The following is a 25,274-nucleotide window of genomic DNA, read 5'->3' as shown; positions in this document are numbered from 1 at the left end:
CATAGCTTTCTTCATATGTATATATTTAAAAAAATAAAGCAAACAACTCCCTCCATACCTCCTAACTATAGGGTACACATCAGGGCACTCCCAGGGCTTAGAGTGCAGCAGCACAGGACACATTCACAAACTTGGACTACAACTGGAGCATTCAATGGACTACAACATGCCACAGGGCCACAGGACACCAGACCAAAGGAGGAATGGCAGAAGCCCTACAGCCAGTTGCCAGGCAGGAAGAGGATGTTGCTCTCACATTACAGCAGCCACGGCCATTCCCCAGCACACAAAGCACACTCAAACAGTAAGACATACCACTGGTGGTCCCCGTACCACTGCCCGAGCCAGGTCCGGGGGACGAAACCACAGTCCTGTAGGTGGGTGGTGGTGGGGGAGGTGGAGTTGCTCTCTGTCCCAACCCACACTCTTTAGGAGATGAGAGCGTTTCTAAGTAATCATCTTTAATGAAGGTCTGCTCAGCGATTTTCTTCTGGACTTCTTCTAAATTGAGCGGAGATGGTACATTGCGAGGACCAGGAGGCCCTGGGGGACCTGCAGAGCCTGGGGGGCCAGGCGGGCCTGGAGCTGGGGAGTCAGCTGGGATGTCTGATGCAGCTGGTGGGGTCACCACCTTTTCCCTTGGAGTCAACTCTGGAGTAACATGTTCCGGGGATGCATCAGAGAAATGGACCCACTTCTCTTCAGTATTAACAGCAACAGACTTGGGGGACAACACTGGGCCAAAAATGCTGTCCAGGTCACTGATGGATGGTAGTTTCTCAATTTTGGCCTCTGTGGCTGCCTGGTCATTTCCTGTGGTTAAAGTAGTTGATTTTAAATTTTTTTTTATTAACTCTTACTATTATTTTTAGAGGGGCTAGAAGGAGGCAGGAGGGAAAGCTTAGCAGATATGCTGCACCTTGTAAGGTGCCTCAATGGGTGTCCTTAATAATGTAAAAATGCCTTAATTGAGGTAGGCACTGAAGTCGGGATGTAGGTGCTCACTTCAATATATGGCCGTTGTCCTATTTCTATGCTAGTGTTCACTCTTTTGTAAGGTGACTCTGACTGACTACTTCACCATTGTTTACAATGCTGAGCATAATGCTGCTTTCAAGTGAGCAGCAGTGATCATTTTGAAATGATACTATCAAGGTCCCAGAGACCCTCAGGCTCTGAGAGTGCAGCTATGTACCAGAAGGGAGGGCGCTTCTCATCACCCGGCCTGCTGAACGCACATAACACAAGTCACAAGGATTTGAGCCCTGAATACCGCCCTCATCTTTACAAAGTGTCTCCAGTCTTGGATGTTAAAAAGAATGTCTGGTGAGACCAATGATAATTTCTGCTAATTGAAAACAAAACAAAACAAAACAAAACAAAAAACAGGACATAACATTTAGCTATAGATTTACTTTAAATATACCAGAAACACAAAAAGATTATTTTTAAGAAGATAACCCCACATAAAAATGTACAAACACACACAACACACCCCACACACAACACACACAGGGAATACAGCAAGGCATTTGCTATTGATTAGAAATGTTTAACAGGAGAAAAAAATTAAAAAAAAATCTTTAGAATTTCTCTTCTCACAAAGCAGTGCTTGCTAACAAACTAGTAGTGACTGCAATGCATATCTTTCTTAAGTATGACACAGAAAATTTCACTTTGCTTGAATATCAGCTGTGTATTCTTTTCAATACATATCAATATTAAAAGGAAAAATAAAAACTGACTTAGTGAAATATGAAATATTTGATAATTACAATTTGGAGAGCAGGCTTTTTCTTTGAAAGCAACAATGAGGTTATTCAAATTAGAAACTGCTGCCTAAATACTTGTAAGTGACTCCTGTGCTATAAGAGCTGGCTTGATATTTCCATATTTTTTATTGGAAAGGAGTTAATTTCCAAGGCTCCACAGCCACAGATAGATGGGTAGTGTTTTGCACAGCTGGCAATAAGTTATGATTTTGTTGCTTGTAGATTTATTTGTAGCTGTCACAGTTTATGGAAACACAGGGTCTCCAAACAGCTGAACTCGCAAATACCTTGTTTATGATGCTTTTGATGACTCTCCATTGGGCTTAAGTCAGTATAAATTTCATAAATGACTGGGCCTAACTTTCTTTTTTTTTCTGATAAATGTCCTCTTAGTTCTCAATCAAACTCACCAGGCTGCAGAGTGAGCCAAGTGTAAAGTGGCTACAGCATTCCAAAGGTGATAAAGAGCCACATTCTAGGGCCCAGGTAAATAAAATCACCATCACCACTTTTGAATTGCTTGTCCAATAAGACCTGATAGATTGTAAGTTGCATAAATGCACAGTATTGATTTTAATAGAAAGGAAGGCTGTGCCTCAAAAATTATATATGTAATCATTTGCAAAAATTCTTTGCCATATTTTATAATTATTATCACAGCCTTTGCAGTGAAATGCTTAAATATTTGAATGACCACTGGGGAAAACAATCCCTCCAACACTGTACTGCTCATCCTAGGACCCACTAATGCTTTTATGCACTCTGCAGTTACAGTCTTAATCATAACAAAAACCTTAATGACTCTTGATAGATCCAAACTGTACTTTGAGACTATTCATTTTTCAAGTCATTCCAACGAGAGCCAATAGAGTGAGAGATTGAGTCAACAGTTGACTTTTCATCTTGCAGTTGTTTCCCTCTACTGTATAATCAGTGCAGCCCCCATCATATAAAACTATGCTGAGGAAAACTGAGTGTGCGAGTCCATGTGGCATCTGGAGTGTACTTTACAATAAGTCCGCACAACAAGCTGCAGTCATATTGAAATTCACACCAACACTGTGCATGTCAGCACAGCCTGCGCTTTCCGATGCATCAAGGGCACGTTTTGGTCCAAGGCCATGCCTCTGTCTGCCACATCATCTCAGAACTGTAAAACCCTGGTTTACCTGTTGCAACTGTTAAGGGGGAGCCTGTCCGAGGAGGGGTGGCTGGTACAGTTTTTGGAGGCAGAGGTGGAGGCGCTGAGAAGAGAGAAATAAAAGTGTCAATGACCACATTCTTTCAACATCATACAGCAAAGTAAAAAGAAGCATGGGTTGGGGCTTTTATTCATGCCTCTGGCCTGGGAAACAGGATAGTCAGGGTCTAAATGTAAAAAGTTGCAACATCAAGTGCGCTGGCTAGTTTTATGCCAACCGGATACAAGTTAGAGTCATTGGAGAAGAGGATAGACACCTCAACTTAAAAAAGATGGCACCATAAGATAGGGTTTAGGGCAAACCTGCATTAAAAAATTAGTAATTGATGTGTGATGGTCTAGTCCATTGTGGGTGGGGTCACCCCCGAGATGGTGGCTGTGGGTGCTATAAGAAAGCAGGCTGAGCAAGCCATGGGGAGCACTCCTTCATGGCCTCTGCATCAGCTCCTACCTCCAAGTTTCCACCTTGTCTGAGTTCCTGATCTGCCTTCCTCTCAATGGACTGTGCATCAGGACTTGAAAGCCAAATAAACTCTTTCCTCCCATGTGGCTTAGGTCATAGTGTTTCATCACAGTAGTGATAAATGACTAGGAATGCTAAAAGACAGACACACTGACTCCTCCGGCTTATGCCTCTAGGAGTTTTTCAAATGGTAGATAACAATGTCAACATGTTATTCAGTCAACAAATGTCATGCCACAGTTAAGCTCCATTCCTTTACCAGAAGCCAGGGGCATTATGCTTAATAAACGCTGGCTCCTCTGGAGGGATTGGGACTGATCATGAGTCCTGCTAATCATAGCTCCAGCCCAGGATGTGATCGTGGGAAAAGTAATGGCCTCCAGGAAGGGGTCTTAAATCCAGTCTGGATGATGTTGCCTATATTGTGTCTAGACAGATTTTGCCATAGTAGGTTTTTTTTTTACAATCTTAGCATGTTTTAGGAAGTCAGAAGTCAAGGGATGGGTCAAAGAATAAATATCAAAGAATGAATATTCCCAATAAAATCCTAAAATAAAAAGTACAGCATTTTGGTCCCCACCAAAAAAATGTCATCCTTCTGAATAACATTTCTCATTTGGTAGATGAAATTAGGAATTATTCTTCCAGCACATACAATTTTGTCATCTGCCATGTTTGGTAGATTCAAGAGTTCCCAAGACTGTCATAAGGCCTCCCTAACTTCAGCTGTGAACTTAAGTGTGGGCCCATCTTTCATATCCTGAGATCAGAAAGAGCCAGGTGTTCCAAAGGTAGAGATCCCTGACCACTCCTCTCTACCCTCCACACCCCATCTCCTCCCCCTCCACCCCCAGTGCCGTATACGTACACACATCATATATATCCTATACCATGTATGTAGTATGTATGTATGTAGTATGTATGTATGTATCATCTATCCTGTTTAGCTCATGCGCATCTTATAGTTTTGCTTGCTTTGTGGTTGCAGTGTAAATTCATCTCTTTAGTGTTAGGCCTTATGGTATATGAGACTCCTGTGCAGTCTCAGTTGTTTTCTTGAGACTAGCAGAGACCCTGCTGGACTTTGTTCAGTGCTTGTGTTTGTGATTGTCCACTGCCTTCAGCTCAGCTTCTCCTTACGTAGCCGATAGGAGGAATGGGTGACCAATGGCGTGTGAGAGGTGTCAGAAGAGGGGTCGCCTAAGGGCTAACAATGCCGCTTCCTTTTGTAATTTCATCCCAGCGTAGGTAACCTGACCTAGGCTGTTAGATAGTAACATCTCTTTTCAAATTCACATGTTATCTCCCTAGGCCTTCTGGGAGTTGCCTAAAGTCTTACTACGCAGATGGAGAGCAAGAGGCACAACTTACTTCCAGTGGGAAAAGGTCTTGCTAGCTTTGGCGACTCCATGCTTGGGTTAGCTGGTTGGCCTGAACCCCATATCTCAGGCTGATCTAAAAGAACTGGAAACACAAAGATAGAACTTCTCAGGGAAGGATCAAACAAGAGTTCAGAACTTCAGTTAAGGCTGAGCTTTATGACATGGCTCCCACATCTTGTCTTGTCCTATAGGTTTAATTTAGGATCAGGCGCCCTTCAGGAAAAGAACAGGACTAGAGTGTGGTGTGCGGGGGAGTAAGGGAGCATGTGTGTGTGTGTGTGTGCGTGTGTGTGTGTGTGTGTGTGTGTGTGTGTGTGTGTGTGTGTGTACATGGAGCTAAGTTAAGGGACAATCCAAGTAAACCCACACACTCTTCCTGGTTGGTCACCTAAGGACATTCCAGATATTACTACACATACTGTCTCCATCTCCGTGCCATTCCAAAAGTTTAGAAATAACTTCACGAACACTTATTTTGTTGTTGGCTGATTTATTTAAAGACTTCTATGAATATGCTTGCTTCAGTGTTGAAAATATCTGGATTCTGTGCAGCAGTCCCTATTTTTAAAGATGGTTCAGGCTTTTAAGCCTTTACAGCATCATAAAGAGGAAGAATAATTCTAAAGATGCTTGTTGAACATTTTGAGAGAACCAGAACATTAAAAAAATTTGCCTTCATGCCTTCATGCATGTCTGTGCGCCGTGTGTCTGGTGCCTGAGGAGGCCAGTAGAAGTTGGATGCCCTGCAACTGGAGTTACAGATGATTGTGAACTGCCGTGTGGGTGTTGGGACTTGAACCCGGGTTGTCTGGTAAAGCAGGCAGTACTCTAAGCTACTGAGCCATCTCTCCAGCCCAACAACCAGAAAATGAATAGTTCTTTAGATATATGGAGCAAATCAAGACATATCAGCTATTAGCCTAAGAGCACCGAATTTCACGTTATTTTTTCTCGTTTTGATGGTTTGATTGCTATTGTTCACACGCAAATAACCAGACATTTCAGTAAGTGCACAGCTGTTCACTGTGCGCTCCAGGAAGTAAGTTGTATATGGAGTTCATCATAGCTTCTAGATTACCTTAGCGTCTTGGGTAATGCATTTTTTTTTTTTAGCTCTCTGAGCTTCCTTCCTGCAGTGGGAAGGGGGGGGGCAATAACATCAGGAGGATAGATAGTATTTAACCTGAGATGGATGAAGGTGGTCCTGGGTATAAACACATGTGTGCATAAAGAAAATACATTAAGCACTCATCTAAGGCAAGTGGCTGTAGTTTTGTATTTCCTTCTCCCAGCACCGCCATGTGGTAAAAGTCAATGCTGTTTTTTGGGTGGAGAGAAAACTTGTGTTTTCCAACGACTTGTGTCCTTACACACTTGTCCATAGAAAAAGCAGAGAAAGGTGAGACGATGCAGACACAGCTCTTGGCAGACTGCAGCCTTTCCCTCCTAGGACTTCTAAGCAACCAACCATAGAAAAATCAGTCTGAAGAAGCCAATGAGCAGGTAAGAGAGAGAGAGAGAGATGCTTGGCCAAGGGAAGGGCCGGTGTAGTCGGTGCAAATGTCAGAACTTTGCAGAACTCCAGTGGCTACGTCCAGAAGGACAGACAGGCAGGACTCGTCCGTGAGTCCAGATGTTTGTCTTTCTCTGTCACAGGCCTCCATGCAGGCCCAAGTTCTGTGCTGGGAACAGCATTGCTTCCATGGGTTCCATGCGGGGGGCGGTCAACCTAGATTTTAAAAGGCTGCTTCCTTTTTCGGCAGAGACACGTTTGTATGCCGATGCAATTCCTTGGAAGGGCAGATTCAGCGGCAACACACCAGCTCTCACCGATGACTCAGTGATACAAATGACAGCCTCCCCACAAGGCTACATTTTGGATAATTCTAGGTTACAAATGTAACGCCACTGGCAGGGTAGTTTGGAATACTTTTTATAAATTTGCCTCAGTCATTGAAAACATACAGACGTAGCTGGCTGCTACTGATCCTTTCTTCATAGACAAGGTGTTTTAGTTGGTTGTGTTACACCAAGTTCTCCTCAGTGAGCTTTGGTGAAAAGTGATGTGTGTCTGTTCTAGAGTTTGCTCTTGTAACAACTGTCAGCAAGTTCTTTGGCCTAGTCCACCATTTTTCTTCTGGGAGGGATAAGAGCTGGAGCAAATCCTTGGACCCAGAGATGAAGGGAACCATTGAGGACTGAAGACTAGCCCTACCGCCCTCAGGGGTTTGCCTCTATATGGTTAGCAAGAAATAAAGTCCGGTCGCAATTACTGTCCTTTGAAATCCCTGTTACTTTAGCTTAGTCTACTTGACTACTTATTATATAAGTTTTTGTCTGTTTTTGTTTTTTTCTGTCTCACTATGTAGCTCTGGCTGTCCTGGAACTCACTCTGTAGCCCAGGCTGGCCTTTAACTCACAGAGAGATCTGCCTGCCTCTGCTTCTCAAGTGCTGAGATTAAAGGCACACAACTACTCTTGGCTTATTATGTCAGTCTAAAGGACATTTCTAGAAAGTTGCCATCTTCTCACATCTATACTCTAGAGTTCTATTTTTAAATTATGTGTAATTTTTAAATTACACATTTTAAATATATGTGTGTGTGTGTGTGTGTGTGTGTGTGTGTCTATGGGTATCAACAGGACACACATTATTTGAAGCCCTTCAAAAGCATGGTTAATTTTAAGCATGTAAGTATTTAACTGTAGAATAAATACGTAGTAGGGAACTCAAAACGAATAGCAGAAATGAAGTTATTTCTCTCATAGCATTATTTCCTAAGTCTTGAGTCAGCAGACCTGTGCACATACCCATTGATGCTGCCCCTGATGAGCTGGAAAGAGAGGGAATGTCACCAGAGAGGCCTCACGACTGAGGGTGAGGAGATGACACTCCATCACTGCTCCTGCTCACAGCTCCCGCAGCAGCTCTCTGAGTTCATCTATGCCACACGGACTTGCATAGATCTGCCTTCATCTTTACTGGCCTATTTTCAGTAGCAAACTTATTAGCCAATAATTATTCTGGGAGGAAAATTCCAAATCCTAAAGTAATAGGTGGTTTTCAACTACACTGCAAGCACACTCCACTGGGAGCTGTGTTCCCACCATGAGGGACTGATGGCACATTCACAAGACACCTCAATTGCATCCATTTGCCTTAGTGAAGTAACATCATAGCATATTAACATCATGCTGTAGGCATCCAGCTTCCTACCTTCCGTCTTCTGCTCATCAAAAGCTGATTCTAATGGTGGACCAAAGAGGGGAGCAAGGGCCAGAGTGTCATCCAGAGGCTTCTTGCTAAATCACAATTTTTTTGAGGGGGGGGCAAAATATACAGAGAGAAGGATCAAAAATTAATGCTCAAAACCACACACAAACTTTCACTTTCCATGTTTCTACAAGTATGTACATTTGTGTGCACAGACATGTGCACGTGTGTACGAAGCTTCTGTTGGGCTTAGAAAGTATCGCGTGAAGATGTCATGTGTGAGAGTCATGGTGGGAGGTAGGATCCTGCACTCTTAATAGAGCTGCTTAAGTGCAGATCTAACAGAAACCCAATGAAAAAGGAAGTGCTCTCAAAGCACGGTAAGTCTTTACACATAGAGGTAACATGTTACAGAGGCCAAAATGCAGGAGCCTAATGCCTCTGCTTCCTGTGCGTAGAGCTATAGGTTATGTGCCCATATGCTTGGCCTAAAAATCTATACTTGTCATTACCTGTGCTGGCTAGTTTTTATGTCAACTTGACATAAGCTGGGGTCATCTGGGAAGAAAGAATCATAATTGATAAAATGTCTCTATAGGAACAGTCTGTGGGAGGTCATTTCTTTTTTCTTTTTCTTTTTTGAAAAGCAAATGTATATAGTTTATTAAAAGAACTAATTGGATTCTTCCACATATTGTAAAGGGAACACCAATTACTGATGTACCAACATTCTATACCTGTGCAAACATGATGGAAATGGCTGGTTATAAGTCAGAGAAGATAAGGATGATGTAAAAAAGCCCATATACCTCAGTTCAAAGATAAGAATTGTATGCAATCCTTGTGGTGCTATTAGATTTTCCTGAAACTGTTCATATAATTACTGACTCATTTCTTAATTGATAATTCATGCGAGGGCCATGCCCACTGTGGGCAGTGCCATCCCAGAGCTGGCCATCTTGGGTCCTGTAAGAAAGCAGGGTGGGGAAGCCATGAGGAGCTAGCTAGTAAACCACCTCCTCCATGGCTTCTGCTTCAGTTCCTGCCTCCGTGTTCCTGCCTCGACTTTGTCTGATGACAGATTGTGACCTGAAACTTATAAACCTTTTCCTCTTTGAATTGTATTTGGTCATGGTATTTTATCACAGCAAATAGAAACCCCAAACATGCCATTAACTTATTTCTTGTTGTAGTTAATGCACTTTAATGAAAGTCAAGCAGTGAGTGATTTAAGTGGTGCTCACTTGGCTTCTAATTTCATCTTGCCTCCTCCCTCTTAGTAAACTACTGATGTTCTAACCCAGTACATCTTAGAGTATGATAGAGTAAAGATAGCTCATCTTTACTCCTAATCACTAATCTGGACTGATGACTAAGCAAATGCTGAATAATTGTTTCCATTCCTTTTGCAGAGCTGATTTTTTTCCATCAGGGAGCCTAATGATTTCTATGTGAGTTGTCATGCAGGTGAAGGGCGGAGAGGAAAGGGGGAAGGCTGATGGAGGATGAGAATCTATAAAGAATTCAAATGTTAAAGAGGTATAATGAACTATTGCTTTGGAAAATGGTATTTGCATAACAGTTCACTCACAGAATCTGCTGTGAAATATAATAATTTACAGAGGGATGGGGGAGAGCAGCAAAGCAACAGGTTCTTTTGGCATAGAACTTGGAATGTACAATGAAAGTACAGGCAACTGTCAGAGTCCTCTTTTTTTAGGGCGATGTAACATATCTCAGATGAACATTCCAGAAACTAAAAGACCTTCTTCTACACAACTCCAGGATTCTCATCAGGGAGAAGACCACCTATTCTGCTATAGATAAATGTAGACACTTACCCAAAGGTTGCCCTTTGGGTGGCATGTGTGAGAAATGACAGCATATTTAGTTCATGCTGTGGATTTACGAGCTCTCTCTCTTTCACACACACACGTTAGGCCTTCATTAATAGAGTTTTGAAGGGTATTTGGTGAACAGTTAAAAGTTTAGGATGAGGGAAACACAACCAGTATATACCATGCTCACCTTGTAAGTTCTGGAGTTGGGGTTGAACGCCTGGGTCTTGCGACTTCTTCACCTGACACACAGGACAAAAGACCTGTTTAGGCAGTTCTTTAGCAGTCCCTGCTGGTGTGTCATATGAGCTATATTTGGAAATACTAGAGGTTTAAGTCACATCAATTAGCAACTTAACATGAAAGCTGCAAAACAAACCCTCTCTCCTGGCAATGCGACAGCCATATATCTGCCATGTGTAGTAAGATTTCTCTGGCATTTGTAAAACCTCATTAACCAAAGAACAACCATAACCAAGCCAACAACTGAAGATTTGTATACTGTAGAGCCCAGAGGAATAGCTTACCATTCTTCAAATGTCTGCTACCTGGCTGGGTTCTGTTTCTCAGTTACATGAGAGAGTAACAATCCAGGCCACATGCTCATAGTACACAGATCTAGTGTTAGACTGAATTTTTTTTTAATGAAATGGCAAGAAAATGTTGCACCTTTAAGAATGAACTTAGATTTTCCTAGGATACATTGTATGTTGCAGCAGGGACATCACACCTTATATATGACAACCTGTATCATATTACTTTGGTGGGCTGAACATTTTACATCTAATAATGTAAGAGTGGGTACATTATATCTGCCCTTAGTTCCTTCTGCACTTTCCCTCTTTTCCCATTCTTAGCAACAGTGTGTCTAATCAAACACATTCAATTAAATTCATTGCTAAGCTTAAAGATACAGCCAGAGCTAACAAACATAGGAAGAAAGAACCAATGTTTTTCTACCAACATATTTGTTTTGAGAAGTTAAGCATTATTCAGGACCCAGATACCCTCCATCAAAAAAGAGATCTTCACTGTAAATGGTTTCTTTTTTTTTTTAAAGCCTTAAAAATCAATCCCCAAACTGTGCAATTCGAATGCAAATTTGCTCCAAGATCCAAGGAACCATTCCTTCTGCCAACCATAGTCTATTTCTGGGAGCTAAGATATACTTACTGGATAAGTTCCTTTTAATTGCACCCTAGAATTAGAAATAAACACTATAAGGCTTAAGACCACAGATATAGTATGTACAATATGTATTATTTCTGTCATTTCTATTAAACTGACTTCAAAAATACCCCAGATTGGGAAAAGGGAATTCATCTAAAAACCACATTGAAGTTGGAAATTGTACACAAAACACACACACACACACACACACACACACACACACACACACCACCAGCTTTTTATTCTACTCTTTAGTGACAAAGAAGAGGGAGAGGAAAAATAAGGAGAGTAATCTATACCAGAATGAGCAGGCCCCTTACCTGAGTGATTTAGTAAGGACAGAAATTAGTCTCTTAAAACTAGGATCCTCTTGAACTCTAGCACGTGAGAATCCAAACTTATTAACTATTTAGTATTTGAAAATTCTACAGTGTATGACTACTGTCTGCTCCTGGTCAGACAGGATCCTGAAGCAGTTAGTAGAAAGTTCTCGAACAGACAGGACTCTCCTTTGGACTCCTCCCCATGCCTGCCACCCGGGGCCATCTCTTGTTGGAAAGCCTCCTCAGAATGCAACAGCCCTGGCAGGGATAATCCGTGCAGGTCATGTCCAGGGCTAGAGTCTTGGCCATAAACTTTATTCAGAAAGCAGGAAAAGTGACTCATTGAAAAGCTCTGACTGAAAGTCAGAAGCCTTGGAAGTTTCTTAGCATGGCGTGTCTAGAAAAGTAAGACTCCAGGAGGGGTAGCACCATGAGGCAAGGCATGGTCTGCCCTTGGAGAAGGCAGCGAAGGTAGGAGAACAAGGAAGTCGTCCAAGAAGCACCATCTCCATCCCTTTGCACTGTGGGGAGGGAGCTGCTGGGCTGTGCGCTCTCAGATTATAATGCCAACAGTGCGGGGCATGGCTTAGCACTGAGAGTAGACCCGTGTGCTGCATCTTATCCTCCCCAGGGCTGGCAAATCAGAATTTTTCTGTCCCAGTTTGAATCCATTTATGGCAGAGGAACAGTGTGAGTCTGAACAAACCTATTAGATGTTTCTTGGTGGGTGGTTTAATCTCAAAGACTACATTTTCTAGCTTGTTTTGCCTGAAAAAAAGCAAGTTGTTTGGCTTTACCCTATTTGCCAGATAGAGAATGATCATGTTATTAGTGGTGAAATAAATACACTGATTTCAACCTGTTTTGCGCATTACGGATACAGGTGATAAATGCACTGATGGCTGAAGAGTTAATTGTTAAAGCAGAGCTGAAATGTTTTTTGGAGTTATGAACACCCAGATACGGGGATCTGCCTTAAGGTCTAAAGGAAGAGACACAGGGGTTCAAGTCCTGAATTCCAACGTTAATGCGGATTGAGGAAAAAGAGCCTCACTCTGTACTGTAAGAACTGCAATCTAACAGATAGGAGATACCCAAGGAAGCCAGAAGGGCATCTCCTCAGTAGTCACTAAGTACCATGTGTGTATTTCTTCCATAGACATTTATCACTGAAAGTCAGTGAGCAAGCTCCTGTAACAGCAACATGGGCACTTCACGAACAGATGAGGTAAGTGCAAGCCAGACACGGAAGAAATAAGCAGGAAAGTGTGGTTGGTTTGAAAATGAGAAGGAATAAAGCAATTACAAAGAAACAGATTCAAACAGCCCACAGCAACAAGCCAGCCCTACTGGAAGAGTTTCATTGTCAGCTGGGTGTGGGGCAAGACCCCGGAGGACCTGCAGCTGCAGTGCAACAAGTCAAGAGTGAGGCCGAGGTGCTGTCACCATAGCGGTCACACCCCGGAAGGAAGCCCATTGACTGAAGCCTCCTCAAGTGACCATGATTTCAGTGATTATTGCTGACTACATATAAGTGTATATACACTCATATATAAACATGCACATATATAAATTAATGAACTACTTGTTATTTTTAATTAATAAATTCATTCTTTATGAGTCACTTCTCAGAATCTGAGAAAGCACCTAATGGCTCTGGAGATGCTGACCCATAGTTTAAATTGAGAACCAGCAGCTTGTCACCTGGGTAGGGTGGTATTTGTCTCAAATAGTAATTGATTATTGACTGGCACAAGTTTAGAGAGCTTTGTGCTTTCTCACTCTTCCTCCTCTTTCTGTCTTGCCTTTCTTCCTCTCTCTCCCCTCCCCCCTCCCTCTTTCCCTTGCTCTGAGATAGGATCTTGCTAAGTATTTCCAAGTGGACTGGCATTCACTATGTAGCCGAAGATGGCTCTGAACTTGCAGCTATGCTCTTGCCCTCGACTGTCGAGGCTGGGTTACAGATGTGCACCGCACCTGCCACACCCACTCTTAAGGGACTGACTAGGTAGATGGCTTCCTTCAAACAGCAAAGATCTTTTACAATGATTCAAATTCTTCTGATTCTTTGGCCTGAGGAAAACGGCTAATTTCCCTTTGAAAAATGTGGACTACCCTGATACATACATTGCCAAATATGTCTAAAATGGTGCGATGTGAGCTGATGTGATGGCCAAGGAGCACATCTCCCTTTCTTAGGGTGAATTATGAGTTATATAGTAGTGCATACTGACCAATGTAAGTTATGGTCCAGGGGATATTTTGAATTTGGGCTTAAAAGTAATGTTATTTTAAGAGTTCTTTCTTCAGTTCCACTACTATTTTAAAATGATTTCATTTTAAAATTGTGTGTGTGTGTGTGTGTGTGTGTGTGTGTGTGTGTGTTTGTGTGTGTCTGAATGCAGGTGCATGCAGAGTCAAGAAAAGGGCAGAGTCTCTTGGTTGGAATTACAGGCAGCTATTAGCTGTCCAATGTATTTTGGAAACCTAATTCAAGTTCTCTACAGGCTTTCAACCATTGAGCCAACTCTCTAGCCCCACATCATCATCATCATCATCATCTTCATCATCATCATCACCATCATTTCTGAAAAAGAAATCTCTTCTTCATTATCCACTACCACCACCATCACCATTATCGCTGTCGTCATCCTCCTCCTCCTCCTCACATCATCACACATACCCCCAATATCACATGCCAGATATACATTTATTTAGCACTAATTCAATTTGTTATGGAAAGGTGCGCTAATGATTCTAAACTACCCCTTTAAATTCAGATGGCCAGTGTAGCTTCCAAGCAGCAAACCCTGCCCATCTGGGTCATCATAAATATGACCTGACACCAACCTGGCCACCTCCCTTTGGCAGCAATTTTCTCTATATACGTTTAAGGTTTAAAATATTGAGAGTTCTTACCGGGCTACGCCTCTGTGATCAGCAAAAAGGAAGAGAGAACAGACACCTAGTCAGAGAACCATGGATCAGTCACAGGGCGTGGGTAACAGAAGACTTCAAAACAGCAACCAACCATACATTCCGAATCACCAGGTGAGAGCAAGACAGGCAGGCATGTGATCAGGGCTTCGGAGAGCCCCCCAAAGAGACTAATGTGTACACCTTTACTCAGCTTTGCTAATGTGGTGGAGTTTTAAGTATTTGTTCATAAGAACAAGACAGGAAGGTACATGGTCCTCATTTGTGATTAATGTCTGGTCAAAAGCAGTTTTTCTCTAGAATATTTAGGGCGGAGACATATAGGATAACTATATAGTTCAGACAAGTCTGGTGCTGTAAACAGCATGTGCCAGCATCACTGATGCCAGGTATTTCCATAAGTAGAGCATGAGGGAGCCTCCAAAGATGCAGCAGGACACAGAAGACCCACTCTGGATTTTCTCTTATTGTTCATTTCAGGGGAGTAGTAGTTATTGCTGTTAAGCAACCTTGGCTTAGCGATGTGGGCAACCATCATATGGATAACCCCTGACAAATACACATGGCAACTGTGAAAACTGTCTGGCAACAATAAATGTGTGTGGAGCAGATGGCATCTGGGGAAGACACTGCAGAGACATGTTCTCTTTCTACTCCTCCAACCTTCATGACAGCTGCCATCCATGTGTTCCAACAGTCTCCTCTGCTGAGGTCTTTCTGCCATGCCAGGAGGGATGCAGATGTGGGAGGTGAGGGAGGTAGGCAAAGTTTTGCCTTTGGGATCCATTAGAAGTTAGAAGCTTCCTCAGCAGAGGCCAGGAGCTCAAACCCAGGGACACACAGGGGCTCGGATAAAGACAGACCTATCTCGGGAACAAAAGCATCTGCCTTTATATTTGGGCGGCTGCCATGGATACTTGGCTCAGAGTGAGGCCTGAGACCCAGTTAGTCAGTCAGCAGACCTGGGCGCAGGCTTTAGATCTTTGATCCTGTGATTTCAAGGATGACATTGTGGGAGGACTCTTGAAGTGAATCGTGGCTGCGCCGAGGCACGGACTGTCACCATCCAGGCAAGGTCATTTCTGAGGCCAGGCTTGTAAAGGAGGCCTCTGGACATATGCTAGGCAACGCTAGCGACTCCTCTAGCTTAGACTTTATTGCTCACCCCACCTCTCCGTGTGGAAGCTTTAAGCACTCTTCAGCGTGCATCCTTGGGCTGAGAGCACCACATTAATTTGCGGAAAAATCATTTTCTTGTGACTGTTTGGGCTACATTATCGCTTAGTGACCAGGTGAAAGTTCTTTAAATAAGGACATATGACTGTTATATGACCAAATTAAATACTGCAAATAAAGCACTATAAGGGACATACTTCCCTAACATGAGACTATGATAAATCATGGAAAATAAAATGCAGGCTGCAGCCAAAGAGAGGCCGACTTTCCACAATCAAAATTAAACACTTAAAAAGAAAACACTTTCAAAGTATTATCAAATATATTACCCTCAAAGTAAGTCATATTTTAATTTTTCTATGCGTTGAAAAATCTATGTTTTAGTAATCAGTTCATTGTTATATTTTTCTAGTAAAGGGTAAACTCCTGTGATAACACTTTAGAAACTTCATTTACAATTTATTTTCCAGTCAAGGACTAGCTGTTCAAATACATGCAGTTGCAGGCTGACTAGCAAGAACCCAAAAGACTCAAAGCTGGGCCGAGAACACATGCAGATGGCTTCAGGGTCTGTGACTGAGAGTTCCTGAGAAGCAGGAGACTCCTACAAGTCCAGGGGAGAGGATCCACACACATGGTCACCAATTAGTGTCTCTACAAGGTGGAAAAATCAGCAGAGTGTGGCTGGGATGGGAGTGGGTGGGTCTTTGCGTGCAAATCAGTAGTTTTATGTGGGAGGCCCTGGCTTCGATCCATGCACTATAACAGGGAAATTATTCTACCCCTCTGTCATTTCCCCCAGGATTCAAAGCATTTAGCGTTGTTTGTGTTCTATGAATTGTAGAATTGGCATCGTAAGTGGGTGAAGATGAATTTAGGATCTGCTGCTTGCCTGTTCTAGAAGTGAGGAGACCCAACTAAGATGTTCAACACAGAGGCAGAGGTGTGCAGTCGGGAAACCACATCACCAAGCTCTACCGCATGGGCCATGGACCCACAGTGTGAAGAGATGGGCTCACTACTGCCCCTCCTTACAGAGAAATGAATAACCAGATTTAAAAAAAGAAAGAGTTGGTTTAGTTTTTAAATGTGGGCCAAAAGCATTTTTAACTGCATGACCAAATACAACGCCCATTCAGTTGTGCAGAGGCTGCAGGTGGCCAGGGGATCTGTATCACACAGAGTGCATTCTCATAATATTTGTCACACCTGGCTATTCAGGTAGAGGCCTGGCAGTCCATCTGCTTGTGTCCTGGGCACATTTCCTCCCTTCATAATTAATCATTAATTATTTAAATCCCTTGATCATCTGCTGCACCTTGCAGAAGGCTCTGAAGATCAATTTTCTTTTTCTTTGAAATGAACCTTATTTTGTATCTTGAGGATACCTTTTCCAAATTCCAGGCAACCACAAACAAGTGACATACCTTTCTTCCTCCTCCTCTTCCTCCTCCTCCTCTTCTTCTTCCTTCTTCCTTCTTCTTCCTTCTTTTTCTTTCTTCTTCTTCTTCTTCTTCTTCTTCTTCTTCTTCTTCTTCTTCTTCTTCTTCTTGTCCTTCTTCTTGTTCTTCTTCTTGTTCTTCTTCTTCTTCTCCTACCTCTTTTAAATTATTTTCTTTTGAGATCTATGTTGTCTAAGATAAAGATCTAACTCTATTGTATCAGATTTGTGCTGTCACTAAAAATCACCCACTGGTACTAGCAAGTAGCACTCAGGAGATAAGTTACATTTTATTACACCCACCGCTTGTGGGTGAATGTGTGCCATGGTTTGTGTGGGAATCAGAGTTTTCCTTCCACCATCTTGTTCCTAGGTTCAAACTTAGGTCACCAAGCTTGGTGGCAAGCACTTGTTACCCACTGAGGCATTTTCCACTTTATAAAGATCTCTCTTTCTGGTCTCCAGCCATACCAGGAGGGGGTATTTTGATTAACTGAAACAAATAAGAATGAATAAAAATAACCCCAACTCTTCCTCTGCATCCCCTTCACAGGCCAGCTCCACAAACTCTGAGGTTTCTAGCAGGTTGCCACGAAAACATTAAATTTTCATGGTTTGCTGAGGTAGCTTGACCAGTTAAAACACAAACTATAAGAAGTGGATATTTGTTTGGTTTTGGTTTTGTTGAGATAGGGTTTCTCTGTGTAGCCTTGCCTATCCTGGTCTTGATTGTAGACCAGGCTGGCCTCGAACTCACAGGGATCCACCTGTCTCTGCCTCCCAGTGCTGGGATTAAAGGCGTGCGCCACCACTGCCCAGCAGAAGTGAATTTTTGGGCGAAAAGTGTTGAGCTCTATGCCCGTGACTGAGGCAAAGGTAACCCTCCATTGAATTACCTTGTAGCCCATAATAATGGAGATGATATCTCTTAGCAACTAACTTCCTTGCCCCCAGTGGCATAATTTGACATTGTCCCGACTCACAAAGTTTTGTTTTAATATTTGAAATCTTGTTTTGATAGTAAGCAGTCATTAAACACACATGGTAAAATGAATGGAATACATATGATTTTGTCCAAACATGAGAAGGACACATTTTCTCTTACCGGACTTTTCCTCTAAAAGCGAAGGCATGGGGAAGAAAAAGAAAGAGAAAATGAGAGAGGCTATATGCATCTTCAAGAGGTGGCACTCAAGACTTGGAACGACCTCATCTAAAGCACCCACTGAGGCACTGTGTCTGCAAATGATTGCTGTGTCTGACATGGTCACTCCTGGCCTATTGTCTTCAGTTCAAGATTCTGAGGGAAGAGACATGGTTCCGTGGCTCCAACCAAACCCAGTTTAAGCTTTCTTTTCAATGGTTCACAGTGCTCAGATGTTTATATCTTGAAAACAGGATATTGGAAGTAACCAGGAAATGCATTCATTGATTACAGCTCGGCATAGCCATTACATGACAACATGAGAACTTTCCAGAAACTAATCTCACTATAAAACCTGAAGATGTCTCTTTTTAAGTCATTCTGGCCGTAACTAGTCTGTCTCTGATACTATCTTTCATTTCCATCTGCTGTCTGTGGACAGTCGCCTCTTCTCTCCCTGGTGAGTGACACATGGCCCTCAGCACACTCCTATTTCCTCAGCCCTGCGGCCTCTCACAGACAGCCGTACTCCATGAGCCTTCTACGTGTTCTGCTTTGTGGTTCTACTTTCAGCTGTGTCTCCAGCACTCTTTCACACCTTCCAAGAATGAAGTCCTTCAAAAACCTCCTGACTGACAGTTCAGAGGACAGAATGTGAGCTTCATTCTAGCACAATGTCTCACTGATGAGGCTACAGCTGCCTTCAAGCCCCCGTCCCTTCCCTACTGCTTTTCTGAGAAATCTGAGAGGCACTCTTGAGTGTGGCACACACCGAAAGCCTTTCTGCCCTCTCTTCACTGTCGTAAGCTTCATAGCTTCTCCCTCTCAGACAGTCAAAACCTTTCTGCACTCTTCAAGGCCAGAAGGTTTTTTTTCCCCCATGAGACTTTTTTTTCCCCAGCTTCCCAGTCAGATCCCTCCAAAAGTTCCCTTCTCTTGTTTGATCACAGTACATTCCTTCTGTGGAAAGTAACTATCAAGCACCTTTCTATTTGCTTGAAATTTATTAACCTCCGGTACAAAGCAAAATAAGAAGCTAACAGCATGCTTCACTGTTCTTCTTTTGTTCTGTAATATCTGCCATCTCTCGTCAATTAACTCCACAGCAGTGGCTGCGCGTGAACCCACCTCGAGCCCCTAAGATGCTACTGTATATGCTTTGCCCTCATGTTTATGAATTTCCTTTTGGGGTCCATTACAACATTATGTAAATGTTTGAAATATGTAAATCTGAATTGTTCTCTGAGGATTGCGGAACAACCAAGATGTGTGGCCTTATTTGCAGTGGTTCCTTTACCAGCCTTTATCAATGTTTCACTTGGCTCCTCCTTGAATGTTCATTTCTCTGCCATTTAATGACCTTGGATCTAACACAGGTTTCAAACTCCATAGAACTGCGATGGCTTTACTAAGGGAGAATTATAGCACTACATGTCCTAGGTGGGATTTTCTCTCCCAGCAAACACAGAGCTTCCTAATAGCTGAGAACAAGGGAAGCTGTTATTGGTGCCATTTTCAGATAGAGAAAGATCGTAAGAAGTACAGAGAGATGGCAATGGTGAGCTTAGCTTCTCAATCTACAAGCACACCTTTACGGTTAACATAGGTAGCCAGAGAGGGTTAGCACAGCGGAAGGGGCACATGCTTTCCCCACCCTCAAATTATCCCAACCTTTTCTTTGCTTAGTGCCTATTGGATAATCACTCTGGGCCTCAATCCTGTGCTGTGACACAGGAAATTGCTTTTCTGTAAGGCTGTTGTGCATATTTGAGAGACAAGAGTGATACTGGCAGCTAACGTCCAAGAGAGCCCACATTTAACCACAGCTTCACCTTATGGGATTGGTGCCATTGCTCTAATTTAGCTTGAAAGGTGAAAGGAAGGGTCATTAGAGTTTAAAGGACATGTGGTTACAAAGGATCTGGGCTGCGTCCCTGAGTATCTAACTCCAAGAAGCTTGGGTAGACCCAAACTAGATGGAATCACTGTTCAGTGCCTGATCAGCGCCGAGATGGAGAACAACATAGTCTAATACTCAAAGGAACGGGTTCAGTAAACCATGCCCCCCATCCTAGCAGGGGCACAAGTGTCAGTGTGAGCTTCTTCTAATCATCTCCCATGGAATCAAATGCATCTCGCTTAATTAAAATGAGGAGAATAAACCTGAAAACACAGATGACATGGATTCCTCTGTCCTTCCTGTGCCTCTCCAGCCTAGGGTATGTGATGGGCTAAATCCCCCCAGTTAACATGTTGGTTTGGCATGTTAGCAACCATCAACACTACTGAGGGTCTCTTACTGTAAGAGTTTCTTACCTATGTTAAAAAGAAAACAAAATAAACTATGGCAATTCTATTTAGGGTAAAACAGATTAAGACAATTCTTGGTTTAAAATAAGCTAATAACATCAAAGTTGAGTTTTAATTATGGAAAAAAATAAGAATATCCAGAAAGAGATGTATGCCATAGGCTCACATGTAAATAGAAGTGGAATACATGGATTTTTGAATTTGAGAAAATCTGAAGAACAGATTGTTCTTTTCCCATAGACCAAGAAAACCTGATTGCTGACTTGCAAGCCTTTCTAAAAGGCAGATCAATCATAAGATCAATGACTTTTCAGGAAACACAGTCCCCCACCCTCCACAGGGGCAGAATCTCTCTCTAGCTGCTACCATTGCAGATAAATAAGTCAACAATGAAAACATTGATCCATTCATTCACTCATTCAAATGTGATGGGGATACCCTCCCCTAGAACAAGCAGACGAGATCTAAGAGGTTGGAGGGAAAAGCAGAGGAGCTTTTGCTTGCTTTTGTCTTTACTCCTTGCTGGTGAGTGTAGAGTGCATCTACCTAGCGGTTGCTACTGCTGCTGCCATCTTTCTCCCGCGCTGGAATCCAGTTTCTTTGGCCAATGACCGAGCAGTGACCCTCCAGGAACCCTTTGGGCCCTCAGTGATAGATTGGAACTGAGGAGCCATCTGAGTTTTTGCCCTCACCAACAGGCAAAGAGCGATTGCTGGACTACACAGCCCTCCCTCCATTGTAATGTAAGCTAATATAACAGGTTACCTTTGTAAATATATATCCATTCTGTCACTTGTGTTCTTGCAGAGGACCCAGCACATATATTGTGTCACTCAAGGCTGCTGCTATGGAAATAAATGGCTTCTTGAGGGAGACTTAAACCTACCTCCTCTGAGTGCAAGGACAGATGCCAGAACTGTACACAAATGGTGCATAGGTCTAGAGGTTGTTTAAGAAACTGATTGCTTCTTCAGAGTTCATTGTACTGAGTGTGGCTATACACTACTGAAAAGGACTCAGATTCCAGGCCCCACAGAGGGAGGACCAACACGCCCAAGGGGAATCTGAAAGGCAGAAAATTCAGCCTTAAAAAAATCGCAACTGACATAATTAAAAGCATATAGTTCAAGAATTTTCTAATTCTGGTGAAACTAGTCTGAGATGTTTTATATGCCAGTATGTGTCTGTGGTCACGTGCACTGATCAAAGCTCTGAAGCAGGTCAGCCTGCCTAAGTCAGTGGGACAAAGTGTACGAATCTGGAGTTGTACAAGGAAAACTCGTGAGAGCTCAAGTGGGGACATAAGACCTTGTTCCCAGAGCAACCAACATTCTCTGGGGATGTGATGACTAAGGGGAGCTAGGATGGATACCAACCTCCTTACTCACGTTTCGGAGCAAAACATAAAACAATTCAAGGATTTCTTCTTAACAAAATAATGTAGACATAGGCGGTTTAGCAAATGATACTGTGATAAAGGCCAGGAAATGGAAGCTACTGAATTCTCTAGAAGGAAAAAAAATTAGTAATGAAGGAAAGAACCAACACATTTTAGACATAAAATGTCCTCTGCAGATAGTTTGTGATTTCTTAAAGTGTGGGGAAGGGAATGACAAATATTTTGGAAGAAAAGTTTTCACTAATTTTCTTTATCCTTTTCTTTAGGGCCCCGAAACCAACCAACCAACGAAGCAACAAACCGAAACACTACGTATTAGGTGCAACTTGGACTGCTGAGTCAGGTTGCTGCTGCAGGCCCATCTAGAGAGATTCACACACTATCTCTGGAGTCTATTGTAATGTTTGCACAGGTCTGGAAGGAAGGAGTGGAAGTTTTAATGCCCCATGTTTGGTATCCCTAGTCTAAACCGAATCCAAATCGAGTTTGCCCAAAGCTGCGTTGGTGGGTCACGCAAGCTGAGCGCTCGCCTTCTACTCTTGGAGTGCAGGAGGTCTGTACAGCACTCAGAACCATGCGGCATTTAGTCTCTCCTGGTGTGCAGGAGCCTGCAGCTCCTCCTCCCCATCACTGATGACTCTTTGTTTTCTACTGAACGCAATGGGGTGCTGAACCTTCTGCCAAAGTGAGGACAGGAAAGGGGGTGGTGTTACCAAGCAGCAATGCATTTGTGGAGTTTGCTCTCTGGCAGGGTAATTTGGGGGCGGAAGGTGGGTGGGCCACCTGGAGTCAGCCATCAGCACCAGACTGTCTACAGTTCAAAGCTATCTCCCCACCCCCTCGCCCCCCGCAACTCATAGTTTTTGGATAAATAACTCCATTATGGATTGCACACATCCAAGAGGTAGATCAAACTCAGAAAGAGTGTGATGGGATTATGCCATTGTACTCAGTGCCGCATTAACTCATGTCTCTGAATTTCTCAGGGTTGGGTGAGGAGGTACCAAGCTACTCTTACCCGCCTCCTATTCTCGTCTGTTCTACCGACCTCTTCTTGACTTCACACAAATCCTTCCTTGCTATTTCTATTTCCTTCTGCCTCCCACAAGTTTCTCAACTAAAGGAAAAGGAAAGCGCTACAGAAAGGAACTAATTATCAAGGCATCTCTGCTGGCACTTAGGCACACCTGGACATTTCTCCTCACCTCCCGTAACCCTGACCTTAATTCTCAAGAGGCCAGTACTACTGTCTGCATTTTACAGACTGGAGAACTGATGCTTGGGGTTAAGGAACCTGGCCGGGACACAGACTCGGGACACAGACTCACGGCCTGTGCTCACCTCCTTGTTCTTGGTCCCAAAGGATGAGCTAGACTTATAGCTGAGGGTAGAGCTGGACACCCAATCTGCTCTGTAGCAGTGTTTCCCATAATGATGATGAGGCCAGCACAATACAGCGCGAAGCTGAGAGGAACCTTAAAGAGAGCTGGCCGTGTAGACTGGAAGACATTGGCTTGAGTCCAGCAACAATGGAGTGGACACTCGAGTTTTGAGTCTGGTCCTCAGACCTTCAGCAGTCTCTTGGTTTTCCTGTATTTCTTTTTGAAGTGGGGCTGCCCAATACAAATGAAGCTCATTTCATCTTTTCCATCTTGATTGGGCACTTGCAAAGCATAAGGCATGCTTTCAATATTCCAGTGACACAAAAAGCACTTGTTACTGGAACTGACTGGGGGAGCTGAAACACGTGGTGACATTCTATTACTGCTGAAAACAAAAGTGCGTGAAACCTGAATGTAAAACTAGAGATTTTAGTAAGCTGGAAATCATTTAAGACACTGCAGTGTTTAAGCAAGGCCTGGCAAGGTAGCAGTCTCACTCTCTTGTCAGAAGGGGTGATGCATGGAATGTTCTAGAAGGGAAGTTCTGAAGAGGGACTCTCTGGGTGGAAGGTCTGGAGTTGTGGGATGTTGGGAAGGTCTGGAGTTGTGGGATGTTGGGATTCTATCAGTAGCCTTCAATGCTTTTATGAACACTGGAAATTGTGCAAAACATGTCTTGTGCGAACTAATGTTTTTTTTTTTTCCTTCTGGGAAGAGATACAGTGGCTTTCATCAAAACCAGTATCACATAAGTGAAGTTCTGACTCAGAAATCAGTCTTGCCGGGTTTAAATCCCAGCATCCTCATCATTTGGGACATTCTGGGTGAGTACTCCCTTGGTGCCTCAAGCTTTCATCTGCAAAGTGGGGCTTTACAGTACTGTCTTCATGTGGCTGCCAAGAGAAGTGATGAGAGAATGTGTGTGAAGCATTGGACACAACATTTAAAGGGACTCAGCTGCCATTGCCACCACTGTACATTTCTAAACTGGTCCATAGCCTTAAAGGAGGATTTATAGTCGCTACCACGAGACTCTGTATCATTCTGGTTAATAAGAGTCATTATTTCTTATGGGCTACCTTTGAGACCTTACTTAAGAGGCCTTAAGGACTTTATAAGCCTTACTTTAAAAATCCTTACAAGGCTTTTATGAAGTATGGAGTATTTCTAACCTAGTTTTAGCCCAGTTAAAGGATAGCTATAAAGTAAAGTGACTTGTCCAAGGTCACATGCATGAGTGAGGCATAGCCAGAATGTCAACTTAGCCTTGACTCAATCCAGAAAAAAAATTTCCCGAACTGCTGCAGAACCAAATGTGTATTGAAAACAAAGCTCCTCAAAGCAAGGCTGCAATGAGTCTTGGCCCACTGAAGACCAAAGGCAAAAGCAGCAACACACGAGAAAGGAAAAGATCATGTGTTCCATCCATGCAAGCTCTGGAAGCCACAGGTCTCCCAGTGTCTACTGAGCAAGGCTCGGTGTGTGTTCCAGAAGGAAAGAGATGCTGCACAGAGCCCTGGGAGGAAGGAGGAAGACAGATTACAGCTTCAGAAAATCAAAAAAGAGAAAAGGCAGGCTTGGGGCATAGAGGACTGTCAGTGTGTATCCACTGCAAGCAACACTGGCTGTACCTTGATACCTGGTAACTTTTTAGGCAGAGTGCTGTCAAGAAGGTAGGGCAGTGTGTCTGCTCAGTAGTTCCGATGTGAACTCAGTGCCTGCTACATGGAGAATGCTGACCAACTATAGAAGAAGTGTGAGGAAGTTTATTTTCCAGGTAGGTGCCAGCCTTCAGTGAAGCTTCCTGAAGGAGGACCACACTTGGAACTATTTAGTAAGGCTTCTAGAATTACTGTAAGAGAGCACTATGAACGTGTTTCCCCAGTTTGATGCCTAGGCTAATTAATTATTGATCTTGGGATAATTGACTTTTGAATATTTGCATTCCTGAAATATAGTATTAATGCTTCTCTTTTTAAAAAATGTGCTCTAGACCCTGAAGAGAGTTCTACCAACACTGAGACGGTCTCTGAATGTCATGTGCAGTCTGAGTCTAGCCATTAGGTCTTCCATCCCTCTCAGCAGCCCCATGAGGTAGTGTGAGAATCATCAGTGCTTTCAG

General features: G+C 43.0%; 1 protein-coding gene across 11 annotated transcripts in view; it reads right to left on the bottom strand.

Moving 5' to 3' along the window:
• Positions 1-25,274, bottom strand: part of SGIP1 (SH3GL interacting endocytic adaptor 1) — a 186,488-nt gene that overhangs the window by 45,404 nt on the left and 115,810 nt on the right. For 6 of the 11 annotated variants that reach the window (XM_084786188.1, XM_084786189.1, XM_084786191.1 and 3 more), the window contains 5 exons: positions 11,044-11,068; positions 10,061-10,112; positions 8,036-8,121; positions 4,808-4,900; positions 2,942-3,016 (listed from right to left, as the gene is read on the bottom strand). In XM_084786188.1, coding sequence (XP_084642314.1) covers positions 2,942-3,016; positions 4,808-4,900; positions 8,036-8,121; positions 10,061-10,112; positions 11,044-11,068 — 331 coding nt within the window. Of the gene's footprint in view, positions 1-315; positions 814-2,941; positions 3,017-4,807; positions 4,901-8,035; positions 8,122-10,060; positions 10,113-11,043; positions 11,069-14,282; positions 14,295-18,022; positions 18,035-25,274 lie in introns of all 11 variants that reach the window. The other 5 variants (XM_084786181.1, XM_084786186.1, XM_084786187.1 and 2 more) reach the window with 3 other exon arrangements.

The sequence above is a fragment of the Acomys minous genome (assembly GCF_964271855.1).
Source record: "Acomys minous genome assembly, chromosome: 6".
NCBI classification, from domain to species: domain Eukaryota; kingdom Metazoa; phylum Chordata; class Mammalia; order Rodentia; family Muridae; genus Acomys; species Acomys minous.
The sequence above is the reverse complement of the archived record's forward strand: the minus strand, read 5'-3'. Positions and strand labels throughout refer to the sequence as shown.